Below are 22,126 nucleotides of genomic sequence, written 5' to 3'. Positions count from 1 at the left end.
TTTTCTTATAGGCACTTTAGTATTTCCAGTGTAACAGTATAGCTTCCATACCTCTCCTTGCTCCTACCTGGGCTCGAACCAGGAACACAACGTCAACAGCCACACTCGAAGCAGCGTTACCCATGCAGAGCAAGGGGAACAACTACTCCAAGTCTCAGAGCGAGTGACGTTTGAAATGCTATTAGCGCGCACCCTGCTAACTAGCTAGCCATTTCACATCACATCGTTACACTAGCCTAATCACAGGAGTTGATAGGCTTGAAGTCATAAACATCAGAGCTGCTACCAAAACGCACAAAAGTGCTGTTTGAATGAATGCTTATGAGCCTGCTGGTGCCTACCAATGGTCAGTCAGACTGCTCTATCAAAGACTATCATAGACTTAATTATAACATAATAACACACAGAAATGCGAGCCGTAGGTCATTAATATGGTCGAATCCGGAAACTCATCTCGAAAACAAGACGTTTATTCTTTCAGTGAAATGCGGAACCGTTCTTTATTTCATCTAACGGGTGGCATCCATCAGTCTAAATATTCCTGTTAGATTGCACAACCTTCAATGTTATTTCATAATTACGTAAAATTCAGGCAAATTAGTTTGAGCCAGGCGGCCCAAACTGTTGCATATGCCCTGGCTCTGCGTGCAATTTCACCTGGTTAATATTGCCTGCTAACCTGGATTTCTTTTAGCTAAATATGCAGGTTTAAAAATATATACTTCTGTGTATTGATTTTAAGAAAGGCATTGGTGTTTATGGTTAGGTACACGTTGGAGCAACGACAGTCCTTTTTCGCGGATGCCCACTGCATCGATTATATGCAACGCAGGACACGCTAGATAAACTAATAATATCAACCATGTGTAGTTATAACTAGTGATTTAGGATTGAATAAGTTTAATGCTAGCTAGCAACTTACCTTGGCATCTTACTGCATTCGCGTAACAGGCGGGCTCCTCGTGAGGCAGGTGGTTAGAGCGTTGGACTAGTTAACCGTAAGGTTAGAAGATTGAATCCCTGAGCTGATAAGGTAAAAATCTGTCGTTCTGCCCCTGAACAAGGCAGTTAACCCACCGTTCCTAGGCCGTCATTGAAATAAGAATGTGTTCTTAACTGACTTGCCTGGTTAAATAAAGATTAAATAAACCCCTTTTCTTTTTCGGCAAAATCGATTACCGATTGCTATGAATAATTAATCGGCCATTCCGATTAATCGGTCGACATCTTGTCAGCACCTTAGGAGTAAATGTCAGTTGGCTTTTCATACCCGAACATTGAGGTCGAGATACCAGGTGGAGAGAGGGAGGAAACGGCAGGTCCGGGACAAGGTCGCAAAATCGGTGAACAGGTCAGGGTTCCGTATCCGCAGGCAGAACTGCAGGATATGGATCAGTAGCATGACCAGGTGGACTGGGGACGGGGACAGCCAGGAGTCATCAGGCCAGGTAGACTTGAGGCATGGTCCTAGAGCTCAGGTCCTCTGGGCGGGGTGGGGGGAAGATGGAGATGAGTGAGTTAGAGGGAGCATACTTAAGATCACACAGGACACCAGATGTAACCTTAAAAAATTGCATATTTAATATTCCTCAAGCATACAAGTGTTTTACACCATTTTAAAGATAGAATCGTTTATCCAGCCACAGTGTCTGATTTCAAAAAGGCTTTACAGCGAAAGCACCGCAAACAATTATTTTAGGTCACCACCAAGTCACAGAAAAACAGAGCCATTTTTTCCAGCCAAAGAGAGGAGTCACATAAAGCACAAATAGAGATAAAATGAATCACTAACCTTTGATGATCTTCATCAGATGACACTAATAGGACCTCGTGTTACATGTTTCGATAAAGTTCATATTTATATCCAAAAATCTAATTTAACATTGGCATGGTATGTTCAGTAGTTCCAAAACATGCTGTGATTTTGCAAAGAGCCACATCAATTCACAGAAATACTCATAATAAACATTGATAAGAAATACAACTATTACACATGGAACTTTATATAAACTTCTCCTTAATGCAACCGCTGTGTCAGATTTAAAAAAAACTTCACGGAAAAAGCATACCATGCAATAATCTGAGTACAGCGCTCAGAGCCCAAACAAGCCAAAAAGATATCCGCCATATTGTGCAGTCAACATTAGTCAGAAATAGCATTATAAATATTCACTTACCTTTGATGATCTTCATCAGAATGAACTCCCAGGAATCCCAGTTCCACAATAAATGTTTGATTTGTTCGCTAGAGTTCATAATTTATGTCCAAACACCTCCTTTTGTTAGCGCGTTTAGTAAACAAATCAAAACTCATGAGGCGCGGGCAAGTCCAGCGGAAAGGTCCAAAAGGTTCCGTTGCAGTCCGTAGAAACATGTCAAGCGATGTATAGAATCAATCTTTAGGATGTTTTTATCATAAATCTTCAATAATGTTCCAACCGGACAATTCCTTTGTCTTTAGAAAAGCAATGGAACACGAGGTCGCTCTCTCATGTCTGCGCGTGACGAGCCTGTGGCACTCTGCCAGACACCTGGCTCAATCCCCTTTCATTCAGCCCCTCTTCACAGTAGAAGCCTGAAACAACGTTCCAAAGACTGTTGACATCTAGTGGAAGCCGTAGGAAGTGCAACATGACAAATATCCCACTGTATCCTCAATAGGGGCTGAGTTGAAAAATGATCAACCCCAGATTTCCCACTTTCTGGATGGATTTTTTTTCTCAGGTTTTTGCCTGCCATATGGGTTTTGTTATACTAACAGACATCATTCAAACAGTTTTAGAAACTTGAGTGTTTTCTATCTAAATCTACTAATAACATGCATACACTAGCATCTGGGACTGAGTAGCAGGCAGTTTACTCTGGGCACCTTATTCATTTAAGCTACTCAATACTGCCCCCCCAGTCCCAAAATACTCCTTATTTTCCTATCTTTACAGGAAAATGCCACAGGCACTATCTGATGTGTGGAGGCATTTCCCTGCACCTAATGTAGAAGGAAAAGCTGTGTACATTTGCAAATACTGTGCAAATCATATGTGAAGAATGCAGCAAAGATGCAGAATCATCTGGCCAAATGCATAACGTTCCCTGAGCGCTCAAAACAAGCAACCTCTGACAAAAGTCCCTATACTCCTAATCGAGGTGAAAATGATAAATCTGACTATAGCAACAGCTCATGGTCCTCCTGGAATCAGAAGTTTTATGGACTCAATGCAGGAACATAGTCAGAGAAATGCTGATGAATGTCTTGCTCGAGCTGTGTATGCAACTGGTTCACCTCTTATGCTCACAGGCAATGTGCTTCATCCTTGGGAGAAATGTCTAAACGCTAGAAGGTACCACGTTCATCTGTACATACAATAGTATGCAAGTATAAACACCATGGGATCACGCAGCCGTCATACCGCTCATACTCCCAAGGATGAACCAGACTTGTGGAGGTCTACAATTGTTTTTCTGAGGTCTTGGCTGATTTCTTTTGATTTCCCCATGATGTCAAGCAAAGAGGCACTGAGTTTGAAAGTAGGCCTTGACATACATCCACAGGTACACCACCAATAGGCTAATTGACATAATTTGATTCAATCAGAAGCTTCTAAAGCCATGACATCATTTTCTGGAATTTTCCAAGCTGTTTAAAGGCACAGTCAACTTAGTGTATGTAAACGTCTGACCCACTGGAATTGTGATAGTTAGTTGATAGTGATATAATATCTGTAAGCAATTGTTGGAAAAATGACGTGTCATGCACAATGTAGATGACCTAATCGACTTGTCAAAACTATAGTTTGTTAACAAGACATGTGAAGTGGTTGAAAAATGAGTTTTAATGACTCCAACCTAGGTGTATGTAAACTTCCGACTTCAACTGTGTGTGTCATCATGGTCCCATAGTGCGGCTGTCTCAGAAAATGAGGAGCTAGGAAGGGGCTCCGGACAGGAGGAACCAGAAAGGGGCTCAGGACACCAGGAGGAACCAGGAAGGGGCTCAGGACACCAGGAGGAACCAGGAAGGGGCTCAGGACACCAGGAGGAACCGGGAAGGGGCTCAAGTCTCACAATGCCATTGTGTAGGCCTATTTAAAAAATGCATTAGTGGTAATGCATTCTTTTTTGCATACATTTTAGGGTTCGTTTTTCTTTCAATATGCTATTACAACAATTAAATATGAATTATAGGTCCTTGAAAAAAAGAAAATCATTCGGGCCAGTAACTTTGATGGCACTGTCCCGGTGTGCCACTAGAAAATGTACATGAATGTTGAGCCCTTCTGTGTGCGATGCGTGTAGGGCCTATATGTCTACCACTTTGTGTAGCCGTTAGCGATGCTAATGATAGCCCGACTTCTGAACAAAAATATAAGCGCAACATGCAACAATTAAAAATATTTTGCTTTTACAGTTCATATAAGGAAATCAGTCAATTGAAGTATATTCATTAGGCCCTAATTTTATGTATTTCACATGACTGGACAGGGGCGCAGCCATTTGAGGGAAGGCATAGGGAGCCAAGGCCAGACAATCAGAATGAGTTTTTCCCCACAAAAGGGAAATTTGTTTTTCCCTGCCAAATTCTCGAAAACAACTTTGGAGTTTGCTTTTGGTAGAGAAGTGGACATTGAATTCTCTGACAACAACTCTGGTGGACATTTCTGCAGTCAGCATAGGGCGTCGCACAATTGTCCCAGCGCCGTCCGGGTTTAGCTGGTGTAGGCCGTCATTGTAAATAAGAATTTGTTCTTAAACTGACCTGCCAAGTCAAATAAGGTTATATATTTTTTTAATGGTATAAAAACGTTCCCTCAATTTGAGTTGTGTAGCATTGTTTTTTTTTTTTTTTTTTACAAAACTGCACTTTTTAGTGTGGCCTTTTATTGTTCCCACCTCCTGTGTAATGATTATGCTTCTTGATATGCCACACCTGTCCGGTGGATGGATTATCTTGACAAAGGGTAAAAATGCTCACTAAAAGGGATGTAAACAAGTTTGTGCTCAAAATTTGAGAGAAATAAGATTTTGGTGCATATGGAACATTTCTGGGATCTTTTATTTCAGCTCATGGAACAACACTTTACATGTTGCGTTTAAATTTTTGTTCAGTGAATTTTCAGGTAGATTGAAAGGCAATTTAAAGGTAACTACAAAGTAGCCTATGCCTACCTGGCAGAATCATGATTATTTGCATCAATTTAGTGTCCATTTATTTTGGAAACTCCGTCACGAGTACGCTACAGAAACACTGCTAGCCAAACAACTGTTTGGCTGATGAGAATTAAAGTTTAGCTACCAAAGAAATTGAAATTTCTCAGATTTTTCCCAGACCTGAAAAATGGTCCCCTAAGATGGTTTAACCTCTCTAGGGTATGTGGGACACTAGCGTCCCATCTGGCCAACATCCAGTGAGGTTGCAGAGCACCAAATTCAATTACAGAAATTCTAATTATAAAAATTCAGAAAACAAAACATATTTTACATAGGTTTAAAGATTAACCAACCACAGTGTCATATTTATAAAATGCTTTTCGGCGAAAGCATACCTAGCCCAGAACATACCTAGCCCAGTTGACATAGCCTCTCCTCTCTTGCGTTACAAAACTCAGAAATAGAGAGAAAATGAATCCCTTACCTTTGATGATCTTCATATGGTGTTAATCAGAAGACATTAATTTACTCAATAAATGTTCCTTTTGTTCGATGAAGTCTCTTTATATCCAAAAACCTCAGTTTTGTTAGCGCGTTTTCCTCTGTAATCCACAGGCTCAAAAAAAAATCCTAATCGTATCCGTAAAGTTCATAGAAAAATGTCAAACGATGTTTATATTCAATCTTCAGGTTGTTTTGTAGCCTAAATGATCTATAATATTTCAACCGGTCAATAACGTCGTCAATATAAAAGTTAAACAAGAAATGCACATGCGCCTGAAAAAACTCTGCACCACGTTTGGGTCCACTCGTTCAGACTGGTCTTACTCTCCCATTTTATAAGAATACAAGCCTGAAACTATTTCTAAAGACTGTTGACATCTAGTGTAAGGCATAGGAACTGCAAATGGAGTCCTATGTCAATGGATACTGTAATGGCATTGAATAGAAAACGACAAAACCAACAACAAAAAACTACTTTCTGAATGGATTTTTCTCAGGTTTTCGACTGCTGAATCAGTTCTGTTATACTCAGACACTATTTTAACAGTTTTGGAAACTTTAGAGTGTTTTCTACCCAAATCTACCAGTTATATGCATATCATATCTGGGCCCGAGTAGCAGGCTGTTAAATTTGGACATGCTTTTCATCCAAAATTCCAAATGCTGCCCCCTACCCTAGAGAGGTTAAGTATGGTTGTGCACTTAGAACATCCAATTTAGTTGTTTTTCTGTTAAAGTGTGAAGAAAACCTGGCATTTTTTGTTTTGTTTTAGGTATCAAGTATTGTTTTGACTAATTCTGCCTATTTCTCATAACACATAGCACTGAAATCTGCAATAAATGCTTAAAATAAAGTGCAAAATTTACATTTTCTTTTCTGTTACAGTAAATCTACCACAATCAGTGTAAGAACACAAGGGCATGCCAATTTAAAAGATGGCTAGTCATTATTACCCTGGTTCTATATGGAATGCATGCATATTATGGGACACAGGCCCGGTCATTATGAATTATTTTATAACATCGGTGCCACCAAATCATGGAAATAGTTAGTGTAGAACCCTGTAAAGAGCTGCCAAATGCAACTCGACCTGATGTCAGGTCATCACAGACCATTATTATGGCCTTTTTACACTTCACTAGTTTGACGAAACATACTAGTTCCAGGACACACATTTTTGAAGTGTAAAGAGACTGATCTAGATTAAAATATCTAGATCAGACACATTTACACTGTATATTACCATATTTCCGCAGTTACCATAGACTTTCAGTCATTGCGCTGACGCTAGTTATCAGTTGCGCCAACTCTAGTTAGCAACTTTGTTCAAACTGCATGCAGAAACATACAAATTATGTCCACGAGTTAATCTGACTGGGGAATTTGATAAACAACTTCATAGCCAACATCCTGAAGTATCCCTTTAATAACAGTACACAGCATTTTTGTTGTTAGCAAATTAAAGGCACATTTGAATCGTTGCATTAAGTGTGCAACATTTGGCAATATGGTTTAGATGAGCTCCTGTATAGTTCGATAGCAATCCTTTGTCCAATCCATTCTTTGTCTTTACACTACTATGGTAGTTAGTGTTCGCTGAAGCTATACACACGAAACAGAAATGTGGCTTTGGCCACACCACATCCAAGGATAATGTAAGGATAGTGAAAAACGGATGTTGAAGAAAGTCAGATCTTACTACACATATTTTACTGATGTAAAGAATGCATTAGTTCACATCTGTTTGTTTCAAGTCCTGTTGTTTGTATGAATCCACCTTCCTAGGAAGGAAGGCTACTTTTGATTAGCAAGACCAGGAGCTTGTTACCACATTGTGTGCACAAGGGGTGTAATGCAGTAGGCCTCATCCCTCCTTCCTCCACTCCCACAGGGCCAGAATAGACTGTGTGGTTTCAACGCTGCTTAAACCAACTTTCCTGTTTTGTTGGTTAATTTATTTTTGAGTAATTAACCTTGGTCCTTGATCGTGGAAGGAACGTTGGTCAACTATTACCAGGGGTAGCTAGTATTTGTATGTAGGCCTACCTAAGTTTAATGCTCGATGGCTCAAATGGATGAATCGATAACTAATAACCTTGGCATCAAGGTTTTGCAAGGGTGTGGATGCAGAGCAAAGGGCACCTGTTTGAGTTGTTATTGCAGGGAAGAGACTTTACACTGGTATGAATGGAGAAAATGGAAAACGCTGTGACAGGAACTGCCTTGTGACGGAAACCATTATCCTATTGGACGTTGCTTGAAATATCTCTTTTGTAAACGTTGAGTCATCAAATTTATTTAACGGACTGAGCACAGTGTGTATTTATTGATGCCGTTAAATCAGGTTTTCTGGACATAACAAAGGGTGTCCCACAGGGATCGATTCTTGGTCTGGTTCTTTTCACTAGTTACATGAACAATATTGGTTCTGTAAAAAATATTTCTAAATACTTTCACCTGTATGCAAACTGTGGTGTATTATTTGATTTAGGATCCCCATTAGCCGACACCAACGGAAAAGCTAGTCTTACTTGAGTCCTTTCCTTGACAGACTGACCAGCGAAATCCAGGTGAAAGTTTTAGATTTTTCCTTATTGATGTCACCTGTTGAATCCAATTCAATTCATGTAGAACCCTTGAGACAATTGAGAAATGGATTGTGTGTGCGTGCCATTCAGTGTCAATGGGCAAGACAAAATAATTAAGTGTCATTCAAGGGATAAAGTGCTGCTCTGTTCTCGTCCAGCCGCAGCTTTTCTAGGTCCCTATTTGAAGCACTTGACTATCACCGGGCAATAGTCAAGAGTCATAAAAATGAGAGCCTGCAGGACTTGTTTGGTCGACTGTAGTGTTAAAAATGCTGAACATCTTTTTCATCACAGACAGACCGCTCCCCATCAACAATTACATCATTATGCCTTGACCATGACAATTTACAGTTGAAGATGACATTTATCGTTTCCCCTCTTATCAGGAATGATGAAAAGCTATCTTTTTAAAGGCATATTGATGATTTAGTTAAGAAATTAAGAATCAAAATATGTTTCTCCTATAGGAACAGGTCTTGTCTTTCATAACCATAGTAGCAATTAAAAGGGAACAGTTTGGAGGTTATGGGAAAATGATTAGACTAAAGGTGAGGACACAACGGTTCACCTGACACGAGACTGAATCCAAGCATTACGCTGTTGATTGTATGTGCATTTTACATTTACTGTACTTTACGCCACCTTTGTAGATGACTAAATCTGAAAATACATTCAGTAACATGATAAGGAATATTGTGGGTAGGTGCAACATCAGACAACAAAAATGACAAGGTTTGAGTCCAAAGTGTGTAGTTCATAAGTGCTTCCCCCTCCCCCTGTTTGTGCTGTTCAGGAAGTAGAGCAAGCACACTTGTAATTGTTTTTCTTTGGAACACAGCCCTGCATCACCACCTTTATTACTGTTTACGCAATCCAAAAACGTTTATTCTGTTCAGGACAACCCAGGGTATAATGCCAAATCTTGTAACTGTACATCAAATGTAGTGATCATAGATGTTGAGACTGTAGATTCGCATACATGCATTTTATGTTATGGAAATTTGAGGTGTACATTTAGACTCCTGGGTGTTTGGCTTGCTTGTGTGATATAGATTGCAACCAGAGAATTTATTTTAATCCTCAACATCTCATCTTTCAAAATATATAGTCCTTGTAATTTACAGCATTTCTCAGCATCTTTTCAACACTTATACAGCTATGATTGTAAAGGGCTACAGCTGGTGGAGTGCCTCTAACATCTGCATGAATTGCCCTAGAAGGCCTTTTTACTGAATGTGTTTGTTTGATATGATTGTGTTCTGCTTTTCATGTTTTGTGGAATTGATGTGTGTATACATACAGTGCATTCGGAAAGTATTCAGACACCTTGACTTTTCCACATTTTGATAAGTTACAGCCTTATTCTAAAATGGATTCAATTGTTTTTTTTCTCCATCAACCTACAGACAATAGCCAATAATGACAAAGTAGAAACTCCAAGCGGACTGTCAGGTGCCTTTTACTGAGGAGGTGCTCCGGCTGGCCACTATCATCAAGGCCTGATTTGGTGGAGTGTTGAAGAGAGGGTTGTCCTTCTGGAAGGTTCTCCAATTTCCACAGAGGAACTCTGGAGCTCTTTTAGAGTAACTATCGGGGTTCTTGGTCACCTTCCTGACCAAGGCCCTTCTCCCTGTTTTCACTTTGTCATTATGGAGTATTTTGTGTAGATTGAGGAACAAAATGAATTCACTATATATATATATATATAGAATAAGGCTGTAACGTTACAAAATGTGGAAAAGGGGAAGGGGTCTGAACACTTTCCGAATGCACTGTAGATATGTATAGTGTAAATGTTGTTTATTGATGTGTTCATGCAGGGCTCACCTGCGAAAGAGACCATGATCTCAGCATGACTCACAGCTTAAATAAAAGTTCAATATAAAATCAAGTGTAATTTGGCATTGTATCTCTCATCCATGTTTCACTGACTACTACAATAGATTACAATAAACAGAAGGGAGTAAATACCCATTGTCAACCAAATCCAGTGGCACTGGCCGTGTCATCAATAGGTTAATAAACTAACCCCTTTGAGGGTGCAACATGCCACAGCAAAATACGTTGTGCGGTCAATTGCTCGCTCTCTCTCCTCTCTTGCTCTCTCTCAGCCATAAATATGTTACTGGTAGGATCTGTAAAGTGCTGCCCTTTGTCGTTTCCGGTGGCCCAGGGGAATGTTCTTATCTAATCAGACAGCCATCAAACTGAAGGGAGAAGGAAGAGGGCTGGATACATTCACTGTAGTATCCTAACTGTGACATCCTCAGCTACCTGCTTCACCTGCTGTAGGGGAAAGGTGAGGGCACAGCACTGAGGAGTCTGTAGCCTGGCCATGTAGCCACGTGGTCACAAAAACTAAAGCAGGAAGCATTGGTGACTGTCAATAAAGAAGTGGTCAGATGACGCATATGCTAAGCTACAGGACTGTTTTGTTAGCACAGACTGGAATATGTTCTGGAATTCTTCCGATAGCATTGAGGAGTATAGCACATCAGTCACTGGCTTCATCAATACGTGCATCGATGACTTCGTCCCTACAGTGACTGTACTTACCACAACCAGAAGCCATGGATTACAGGCAACATCCTCACTGAGCTAAATTTGACATTTTATTTAACTAGGGAAGTCAGTTAAGACCAATTGTGCGCCACCCTATGGGACTTCCAACCACCGCCGGTTGTGATACAGCCTGGATAGAGCGTAGAGCTACAGGGTAGAGCTGCCGCTTTCAAGGAGCGGGACTCTAACCCGTAAGCTTATAAGAAATCCCGCTATGCCCTCTGTCGAAACATCAAACCGGCAAATCTTCAATACAGGAATAAGATTGAATCGTACTACACCGGATCTGACGCTCGTAAGATGTGGCACGGCTTGCAAACTACTATAGATTACAAAGGGAAGCAGTGAAACGAGCCTACCAGGCGAGCTAAATTTATTCTATGCTCGCTTCGAGGCAAGCAACACTGAAGCATGCATGAGAGCATCAGCTGTTCCGGGCAACCAGGATGTGTACTCCGAGCATGCGCTGACCAACTGGCAAGTGTCTTCACTGACATTTTCAACCTCTCCCTGACTGAGTCTGTAATACCAACATGTTTGAAGTATTCCACCATAGTCCTTGTGCCCAGAAACACTAAGGTTACCTGCCTAAATGACTACCGACCTGTCGCACTCACGTCTGTAGCCAAGAAGTGCTTTAAAAGGCTGGTCATGGCTCACATCACACAAATATCCCAGAAACCCTAGACCCACTCAAATTTGCATACCACCCAAACAGATCCACAGATGATGCAATCTCTATTGCACTCCACACTTCCCTTTCCCACCTGGACTAAAGGAACACTTATGTCAGAATGCTAGCGTTCAGCTCAGCGTTCAACACAATAGTGCCCTCAAAACTCAACACTAAGCTAAGGACCCAGGGACTAAACACCTCCCTCTGCAGCTGGATCCTGGACTTCCTGATGGGCCACCCCCAGGTGGTAAGTGTAGGTAGCAACACCTTTTCCATGCTGATCCTCAACAGGGGGGACCCTCAGGGGTGTGTACTCAGTCCCCTTCTGTACTCCCTGTTCAATCATGACTGTGTGGCCAGGGACGACTCCAACACCATCATTACGTTTACCGATGACGCAACAGTGGTAGGCCTGATCATCAACAACGATGAGACAGCCTATAGGGAGGAGGTCCGAGACCTGGCTATGTGGTGCCAGGATAACAACCTCTCTCTCAACGTGATCAAGATTAAGGAGATGATTGTGGACTACAGGAAAACCGTGAACGCCCCCATTCTCATCAACGGGGCTGTAGTGGAGCAGGTTGAGAGCTTCAAGTTCCTTGGTATCCACATCACCAACAAACTATCATGGTCCAAACACACCAACACACTCGTGAAGAGGGCATGGCAAAGCCTAGAGGGTAGTGCGTACGGCCCAGTACATTACTGGGGTCAAGCGTCCTGCCATCCAGGACCTCTGTACCAGGCGTTGTCAGAGGAAGACTTTAAAAATTGTCTGATTCCAGCCACCCTAGTTATTGACTTCTCTCTGCTACCGCACGGCAAGCAGTACCGGAGCACCAAGTTATGTCCAAAGACTTCTATTCAGCTTCTACCCCCAAACCATAAGATTCCTGAACAGCTAATCAAATGGCTACCCAGACTATTTGCATTGTGTGCCCCGCCCCCCCCCCCCTTTTACGCTGCTGCTACTTTTAATTAAAGAAAATCTATGCATGGTCTCTAACTCTACCTACAAGTACACATTACTTCGACTAACCGGTGCTCCCACACATTGACTCTGTGCCGGTACCCCTGGTATATAGCCTCGCTATTGTTATTTTACTGCTACGCTCTTTATGTTACATTTTTAAATTAACCAAAAATGCAGTTAAGAAAAATAAGTGTTGAGGGTTGTAAGTTAGCATTTCTCTGTAATGTCTACACCTGTTGTATTCGGTGCATGTGACAGATAACATTTGATTTGTTTGGTCTCCAAGAAGCAGGACACATCATATGCACTTACTGACCGCACACACATACTTTCAGGCTCTGTCATATGTTTGGGCTTTTGTGTCACTACTTAGTTATATCCATGGTCTATTTTAGATTATGGTAACCTGGGATTGGGTATAGGTGTTGGCATCTTTACAAACTCTCTTAAACCCATATAGGCCTTTAAAAACAACAGGTTATACTTTTATGTGTCTGTCCAGGCTTCTATACCTATTTGTTGTGGTTGAGTGTCCTTGGCTATTATCACTGTTCAACTCTTAACCAGTAGGATACGTCCAGTCTAAATCATCACATACGGCCCAATAAAATGTGCGTTGTGGAGAACGAGGATGGAATCCAGACATTATCTAATTGTTTTAATTGAACCTTTATTTAACCAGGTAGGCCAGTTGAGAACAAGTTCTCATTTACAACTGCGACCTGGTCAAGATAAAGCAAAACAGTGCGACAAAATCAAACAACAGAGTTACATGGTTGGTTATTACTGCATTGTCGGAACTAGAAGCACAAGCATTTCGCTACACTCGCATTAACATCTGCTAACCATGTGTATGCGACAAATAAAATTTGATTTGATACATAAACAAACGTACAGCCAATAACACAATAGGACAAATTTATATACTGTGTATGCAAATGTAGGGAGGTTGGCAATAAATAGGCCATAGAGGCGAAATAATGACATTTTAGCATTAAAGTAAGTAGAGATACTGGGGTGCAAGAGGGTAGGTAATAATATTGGGGTGAGGTAGTTGGGTGTGCTATTTACAGATTGGCTATGTACAATGATCGGTAAGCTGCTCTGACAGCTGATGCTTAAAGTTAGAGGGAGATATAAAACTCCAGCTTCAGTGATTTTTGCAATTCGTTCCAATCATTGGCAGCAGAGAACTGGAAGGAAAGGCGGCCAAAGGAGGTGTTGGCTTTGGGAATTACCAGTGAAATATACCTGCTGGAGCGAGTGCTACAGGTGGGTGTTGCTATGGTGACCCGTGAGCTGAGACAAGGCGGGGCTTTACCAAACAGACTTATAGATGACCTGGAGCCAGTGGGTTTGGCGGAGAATATGAAGTGCGGGCCAGCCAACGAGAGCATACAGGTCGCAGTGGTGGGTAGTATATGGGGCTTTAGTAACAAAACGGATGGCACTGTGATAGACTACATCCAATTTGCTGAGTAGAGTGTTGGAGGCTATTTTGTAAATTACATTGCCGAAGTCCAGGATCTGTAGGATAATAGTATGTTTGGCAGCATGCGTGAAGGAGGCTTTGTTGCGAAATAGGAAGCTGATTCTAGATGTCATTTTGGATTGGAGATGCTTAATGTGAGTCTGGAAGGAGAGTTCACACTCTAACCAGACTCCTAGGTATTTGTAGTTGCCCACATTCTAAGTCAGAACCGTCCAGAGTAGTGATGGTAGTCGGGCGGGAGGGTGCGGGCAGCAATCGGTAGAAGAGCATGCACTTCGTTTACTTGCTTCTGGAGGCCACGGAAGGAGAGTTGTATAGCATTGAAGCTCGTTTGGAGGTTTGTTACCACAGTGTTCAAAGAAGGGCCAGAAGTATAAAGAATGGTGTCGTCTGCGTAGAGGTGGATCAGAGAATCACCAGCAGCAAGAGCGCCGTCTTTGATATATACAGAGAAAGGAGTCTGCCCAAGAATTTAACCCTGTGGCACCCCCATAGAGACTGCCAGACGTCTGAACACCAGGCCCTCCGATTTGACACACTGAACTCTATCAGAGAAGTAGTTTGTGAACCAGGCAAGGCAGACATTTGAGAAGCCAAGGCTATTGAGTCTGCCGATGAGAATGTGGTGATTGACAGAGTCGAAAGCCTTGGCCATGTCGATGAAGATGGCTGCACAGTACGGTCTTTTATCTATGGCGGTTATGATATCGTTTAGGTCCTTGAGCATGGCTGAGGTGCGCACATCACCAGCTCGGAAACCAGATTGCATAGTGGAGAAGGTACGGTGGGATTCGAAATGGTCGGTGATCTGTTTAACTTGGCTTTTGAAGATTTTAGAATGGCAGGGCAGGTTGAATTTAGGTGTATAACAGTTTGGGTCTAGAGTGTCTCCCCCTTTGTAGAGGGGGATGACCGCGGCAGCTTTCTAATCTTTGGGGACAAAGATTTAAGAAAAGCAACCAAATTAAATCATTTACCTTTGAAGAACTTCAGATGCTTTCACTCAGGAGACTCCCAGTTAGATAGCAAATGTTCCTTTTTTCCAAAAATATTATTTTTGTTCATCCTGCTTGGCTGAGAAATCGACCGAAAAATACTTCAACTATAACTCCAAACTTTTTTCAATATTTGCTCCATAATATCGACAGAAACACAGCAAACGTTGTTTAGGATCCATCCTCAAGGTGTTTTTAACATATGTATTCGATAATATATCCGTCGAGGCAGTTGGTTTCTCATAAGAAGTAATTGGAAAAATGGCTACCTCCAGTATTTTACGCAAGGTTTTCTGCGGGAGACACCATGTGACCACATGCCATATATGGTCCCTTACAGCCATTCTTCAAGGGAAATGCCTAAAAAGACATCACAATGCTGTAGACACCTTGGGGAAAACGTAAGCTCATTCGTAGCTCATTCACAGCCATATAAGGAGTCATTGGCATGAGGCGGTTTCAAAAAATGTGGCACTTCCTGATTGGGTTTTTATCTGTCTTTCGCCTGTAACATCAGTTCTGTGGCACTCACAGACAACATCTTTGCAGTTTTGGAAACGTCAGTGTGTTTTCTTTCCAAAACTGTCAATTATATGCATAGTCGAGCATCTTTTCGTGACAAAATATCTTGTTTAAAACGGGAACGGTTAAACAAATCTAAATATATTTTATATTTGAGATTCTTCAAATAGCCACCCTTTGCCTTGATGACAGCTTTGCACACTATTGGCATTCTCTCAACCAGCTTCATGAGGTAGTCACCTAGAATGCATTTCAGTTAACATGTGTGCCTTGTTAAAAGTTAATTAGTGGAATATCTTTCCTTAATGCGTTTGAGCCAATCAGTTGTGTTGTGACAAGGTAGCGGTGGTATACAGAACATTGCCCTTTTTGGTAAAAGATCAAGTTCATATTATGGCAAGAACAGCTCAAATAAGCAAAGTTAAACAACAGTCCATAATTTCTTTAGGACATAAAGGTCAGTCAATCCGGAACATTTTCAATAACTTTTCTTCAAGTGCAGTCGCAAAAACCAAGTGCTATGATGAAACTGGCTCTCATGAGGACCGCCACACGAAAGAAAGACCCAGAGTTACCTCTGCTGCAGAGGATAAGTTCATTCGAGTCAACGGCACCTCTGAAATTGCAGCCCAAATAAATGCTTCACGTTCAAGTAACAGACACATCTCAACATCAACTGTTCAGAGTTGACTGCGTGAATCAGGCCTTAATGGTCGAATTGCTGCAAAGAAACCACTACTAAAGGACACCAATAAGAAGAAGAGACTTGTTTGGGCCAAGAAACATGAGCAATGGACATTAGACCTGTTTAAATCTGTCATTTTTGGTCTGGAGTCCAAATTTGAGATTTCTGTTTCCAACCGCTGTCTCTTTGTGAGACGCGGTGTGGCTGAACAGATGATCTCCATGTGTATATCCCACCGTAAAGTATGGAGGTGTGGGGGTGCTTTGCTGGTGACACTGATTTATTTAGAATTCAAGGCACACTTAACCAGCATGGCTACCACAGCATTCTGCAGTGATATGCCATTCAATCTGGTTTGCGCTTAGTGGGACTATCATTTGTTTTTCAACAGGACAATGACCCAACACACCTCCAGTCTGTGTAAGGGCTATTTGACCAAGAAAGAGAGTGATTGACTGCTGCATCAGATTACCATGCCTCCACAATCCCTCAACCAAATTGAGATGGTTTGGGATGAGTTGGACCGCAGAGTGAAGGAAAGTCAGCCACCAAGTGCTCAGCATATGTGGGAACTCCTTCAAAACTGTTGGAAAAGCATTTCAGGTGAAGCTGGTTGAGAGAATGCCAAGCGTGTTGAAAGCTGTCATTAAGGCAAAGGGTTGCTACTTTGAAGAGTCTTTCTTTTCTGTGGTGGTACTCATGAGAGCAAGTTTTATCACAACGCATGCTTTTTTTGCAATTGTACTTCTGCACTTCATAGTTTTGAAGTCTTCACTATTATTCTACAATTTAGAAAATAGTAAAAAATTAAGAAAAACCCTTGAATGATTAGGTGTTCTAAATCCTTTGAACAGTAGTGTACTTAAAAATTCTCAAATGATTTTGGAGGCTGCTTATGGTAGAGAAATTAACATTAAATTATCTGGCAACCGCTCTGCTGGACATTCCTGCAGTCAGCATGAAAATTGAATGCTCCCTCAACTTGAGAAATCTGTGGCGTTGTGTGACAAAACAGCAAATTTTAGAATGGTCTTTTGTTCCCAGCACAAGGTGAACCTGTGTAATGATCATGCTGTTTAATCAGCTTCTTGATATGCCACACCTGTCAGGTGGATGGATTATCTTGGCAAAGGAGAAATGCTCACTGACTTGGATGTAAGCTTTTTGTGCTTGTGCAACATTTCCGGGCTCTTGTATTTCAGCTCATGAAACATGGGACCAACACTTTACATGTTGCGTTTTATATTTTTGTTCAGTGTATTTGGTTCACAGTTGGTTTTAGTATTTTAACCTGCGTTTCATGAACACGTGTAGTGGGGTTAGACATAATCCACATGCGAGCATGGATGCATGTGAGTCGGTTTGGTCATGATGACCAAACCATGTGATTTTGAGAGTTAACCTGAACTAGAAACCTGGAAAAACAAAACAGAGGAAACGGAATTTGGGGGAAAAGCGGAATCGGGCCAAAAATAATACTGAATTTATAGGGCCCTACATCAGTCAGTGACATCTCATGAGGTCCAATGGGATATGGAGTTTGTAAACAATTGTTCTCGGTTTTTTGGGATGTGTTGGGTTCTCAGGCCCTCCTGCCATTTTGTATTTTATTACCTGTCATTTCTAATGACTGTTTCTCTTACACCCCTAATTCTCTTTCTGTTATCCTCTCTCTCTTTCTCTCTCACTCTTACTGACATTTGTGAGTGTCACATTACGGTTGGTTATGGTGTGTGTTGTGAATTTACTTTCATTAATCTGATGACTGTTATTTATCTAATCAACTAACTGTTTAATTGTTATCCAATTTTAAATGAATCATGTAACAATTAACTCATTAGGAATTGATGCACCATGAGAGTGGTTCTTTAAAGAGTTACCATCTCCCGAATTAAACTCTAAAGGTCTCTACCTTTTGTTGAAATTTCAGAGTTCGAACCACTTTGGACGTGAGCTGCAACTCAACATCTCTGGTCTGATATGTTAATTCTTAACCCATTGTTTTATACAGTTCGTTCAAAAGAGGCAGTTTATGAGGCTGACACGCTCTCTGACCTCAGGGGCGGTACAAAGTTATAGAAATAATTTCCTCTTATAGCTTCTAAAATCACGTCCCTCTCTTAACAAAATGACTTTCATGCACCAGATGGACACTTCACACATTATGTGTATACCTTTCAAGTTACAGTATTTCCTTTTAAAAACATTTTTTATGACATCACAAAGTAACAACCACACCGAGGTAACCTCTGCCCATTCCCCACGTTTTATGTTAGAAATATTGTTCCGGTATTCGCTTTAGAACATATTAGGGTTTCGGCGGGATATGTCTGTGAAACAAAGGCACATTCTTGTGTGAATTTGCAGAGGGAAATGGCTGAACGTTCTTGACCTTGATTTACAACAGGGTGTGAGCTGTCAACCCCCACCAGTTCCCTCCTTCCCCCACTGCGGTTGAGATGGATCTGGCTGAAGTTATTTATTGAGAAGCTGATCTGACACATTTGGATCCTTACAGGACAGCCATAACATATCCTTTCGTGACAAGTCATGCATGTGTTCAAGCAGTGGCCGTGTTGCGGTCATTATGCCTAACCATTTTTTGTCTGTGCAATGGCAGCCCTGCACCCGTGAGGTGACATGGTTGGATTGTCATAGTATGTGTTCTCTCTATATGCAGAGGTAGTTGATGCCATGGTCTTGTTACAGTCCCACCCTAATCATGTCTTTCCCTTTCTCTCTCTCTGTTCAGTGACAGTTATGCGCGTGTGAGAGCAGTGGTCATGACTCGGGATGACTCCAGTGGTGGGTGGCTGCCTCTGGGAGCTGGGGGTCTCAGCTGCGTCACCGTCTACAAAGTCAGCCGGACACCGGACAGTGACAGCAGCACCACAGCAGACTTCCTCATCAAGGGGGAGCGGCTCAAAGACAAATCGGTAAGGGTTCACCTCGCTTTCCACACACACACTGAGTGCAATTCTCCTCATTAAGCTAAAAAACAATAACTGTCAGAACTGTTAAAATAGGCCTGCATTCATTTGAGGATTTATTTACATTTTTGTTGACAATATTTTAATGTAGATTAACTTTACCTAATAATGGGAGCGTTTTACTAATAATTATAAGCCATTGTTTTGCTAACTTAGTCTGTCTATTAAACGTTCTACATCTCTTTCCAATTGATGATGCGCAGGGGTGAAGAGCACTTATAGGCTATAAGTATTCAGACCCATTTTGTTACATTACAACCGTACCAATCTACACATGATACCCCATAATGACAAAGCAAACAGGTTTTTAGAAATTTTAGCAAATTTATTAAAAATAAAAACTGATATCACATTTCTTACCCATTACTACTTCACAGGAGAGCCGTTTGAACGTAAACTTATTTTTTTATCAAAATGTGTTTTTTTTGGCAGAAATGCTTTCTCGAACATGTGAACTTTAATGTGTCCCATTAACAAACTTCTATGCCTTCTGTAAATACGAATAAAATGGTTAAATTACGAGTCTAGTTAGTTTAGCCACAGAAAAGACTACAACCTTCACTCAAGCCGTGATTCGGTGAGATAATGAGTGGGCTGGACATCCCGAGAGATGAGTTTGGAATGGTCTGCCATATAGCATGCTTCTGTCTATTTGATTTGTTCAGTATGTCTAGGTAATCCTGTCTAACGCGGATTTAAAAAAAATATATTGTGTAGTAAAGCTGCATAAGTGTTGCTCTCCACTTTCTGGAGGACTATTTATTTATGTAAATCCGTGGAATTTGAGTGATAGCTAAGGAGATGGAGAAAACACCTGTTTCCGGATTACATCTTCAAACTAAGGGCAGCCATGGCATCCCGACAGGAGACGCGTCCATCCATGAATGATGTATACGGGTAAGATAGTCTAGCCAGCTACATTTTTCAGATATTGCACGTTTCTAATTTTGACAGTGGTTTCATTTCAAGTTAAAGTATACTGTTAGCTAGCTAGCATAAGCTGGCTGGCTAGCTAAGGTTACGTGTATGATCTTATTATTTGTATCTAAGAGCAATTTGCTTGGCTAGCTATAGTCTGTTAGCTAGCTAACATTGAACCTGGTTTGTTAGCTACCTGCAGATTCATGCAGGGTAGTAACGTCATGAGTTACTATGAGTCATGTTTATGGTTCATTGTTTACCTAGCTAGCTGACGGTGACTAACAGCATTCCATACAAATTTGCGCAACCGCAGCATTCAAACGAGGCTACAATGAAACCTAATGGGACTGTAGCGACTGTGTTGGCATCAAAATCTGGGGTGTGAACTAAGTTTCGATTCAGTGTTGACAAAACTGACCCCTCTGACGCGCGGTGTCACTACATAACATACTAGCATTTACATATAATTTTGTGCCGTACAGTCTCTTTGCACCAGGAGTAGCCCTTCTGTCGCAGATTAAAACAAAAAAGGCACAGGGTAAAGGGGTTACCTTGTCAATTGTACAACTGAATGCATTCATTTGCATCATCTCTGCATGACTCTCAAAAGCTGCGACAGCTGCTGTTTACTTCTAAAAACTTTAGCGCTGCCCTAAAAAACGGATTCAAATTCGACACAAACCTTCAAGTAGGTATGTAATGACACATTATATAAACTCTTTATATAGTGTTTTATTTACATTTTAGATGTGAAGTTGGACAGATCGGGTGAAGAAAGCTGTTTCCCCACACGACATATCTCCCCCTTTCACCAGCACACAATAGGTTTCGCTTCCCCCATCCACCATTTTTTAAAATAACCGACAGAGCTCATTGCCTTCTTCAAACATGCAGAGACGGGCAGCATGAAAGTCTTGTCATTGATTTTGCTGGAAAGGGGAGAAATTGTGCTTTACAATGTTATTCATATTACAGTTGACCTGGAAGTATTACGTTTTTGGGTGCTAAAATAAGGTAAATTGTATGGAATAGCGCAATGTACAAAAGTGCGTTAGTTACCGTTACATGTCTTTAACAAAAGACTCAGCTATACAAGTAACCATTTTGGGTTCATTTTGTAAATCCAGTCTGGCCATCTACTCAGATTTCAGAGCACTCTCATCTGTGTGTGCCAGCGCGCAGAATAAGTGATGATGAATTTATGAACGCTCAACACCCGTTGAATATGGCCGGTGTCGTCGGCATAAAAGCGGAATTAAATTGTTGCTAGCAGCACAGTTACAGGCACCAACGCTCTGAATACCATTGAAAACAGCCTAACCAGCTCTGCTAAGGCGAGTAAAATGGTCGGAGTGGGGTGTTCTCTCATTTGTAGCTAGCCAATGTCAGCATGTTAACTTGTGTGCTTGACTGCCGTTGTGAGGTCGGATCAACCCTATTCATCGGCCAGAGCGTCCAGTGTGCACTCTGAACGCTCTGAGTGTGAAGCACTCTGAATTTACAGCCGGACAATCTGACAGCACAGTTGCAGTCACCAATGCTCTGGATAACATAACAGCCTAACCCGCTCTGCTAGGGCGAGTAATGTTCAGTGAGTTGTTCAGTGAGTTGTTCATTAATTTGTCTGGAAGTAGCTAGCAAGTTAGCTTGGGTGCTTGACTGCTGTTGTTTATACAGATCACTCGGATCAATCCTTAAAGAGATGGGTGGGGCTGAAGCTTAAGAGGGTGTCAACGATGCTGAATAGGTGTAGACAAAGGACTCTCCAGCAGTAGTACCAAAACATTCAGAAGGCTAATTTCTCAAAAGTGAGTTTACAAGTTTATCAACTTTAAAAGCAGAATTGTGCCACTGTGTTCTTGGGGACCCTCAATGCTGCAGACATTTTTTGTTACCTTTCCCCAGATCTGTGTCTCGTCACAGTCCTATCTCAGCGCTCTACGGGAAATTCCTTCAACCTCATTGCATGCACTGTCAACTATGGGACCTTATATAGACCGGTGTGTGCCTTTCCAAAGCGTATCCATTCAATTGAATTTACCACAGGTGGACTCCACGTTGTAGAAACA

At 41.4% G+C, this 22,126-nt stretch overlaps 1 protein-coding gene across 2 annotated transcripts in view; it reads left to right on the top strand.

The window, feature by feature from the left end:
* LOC109904184 (sprouty-related, EVH1 domain-containing protein 1-like) overlaps positions 1 to 22,126 on the top strand; it is a 95,808-nt gene that overhangs the window by 21,190 nt on the left and 52,492 nt on the right. For both annotated transcript variants that reach the window (XM_020501381.2, XM_031788018.1), the window contains exon 3: positions 18,899 to 19,082. In XM_020501381.2, coding sequence (XP_020356970.1) covers positions 18,899 to 19,082 — 184 coding nt within the window. The remainder of the gene's footprint in view (positions 1 to 18,898; positions 19,083 to 22,126) is intronic.

Source organism: Oncorhynchus kisutch, linkage group LG14 (assembly GCF_002021735.2).
Source record: "Oncorhynchus kisutch isolate 150728-3 linkage group LG14, Okis_V2, whole genome shotgun sequence".
Classification (NCBI taxonomy): domain Eukaryota; kingdom Metazoa; phylum Chordata; class Actinopteri; order Salmoniformes; family Salmonidae; genus Oncorhynchus; species Oncorhynchus kisutch.
Note: the sequence above shows the minus strand (reverse complement) of the source record. Positions and strands in the feature narration are given on the sequence as shown.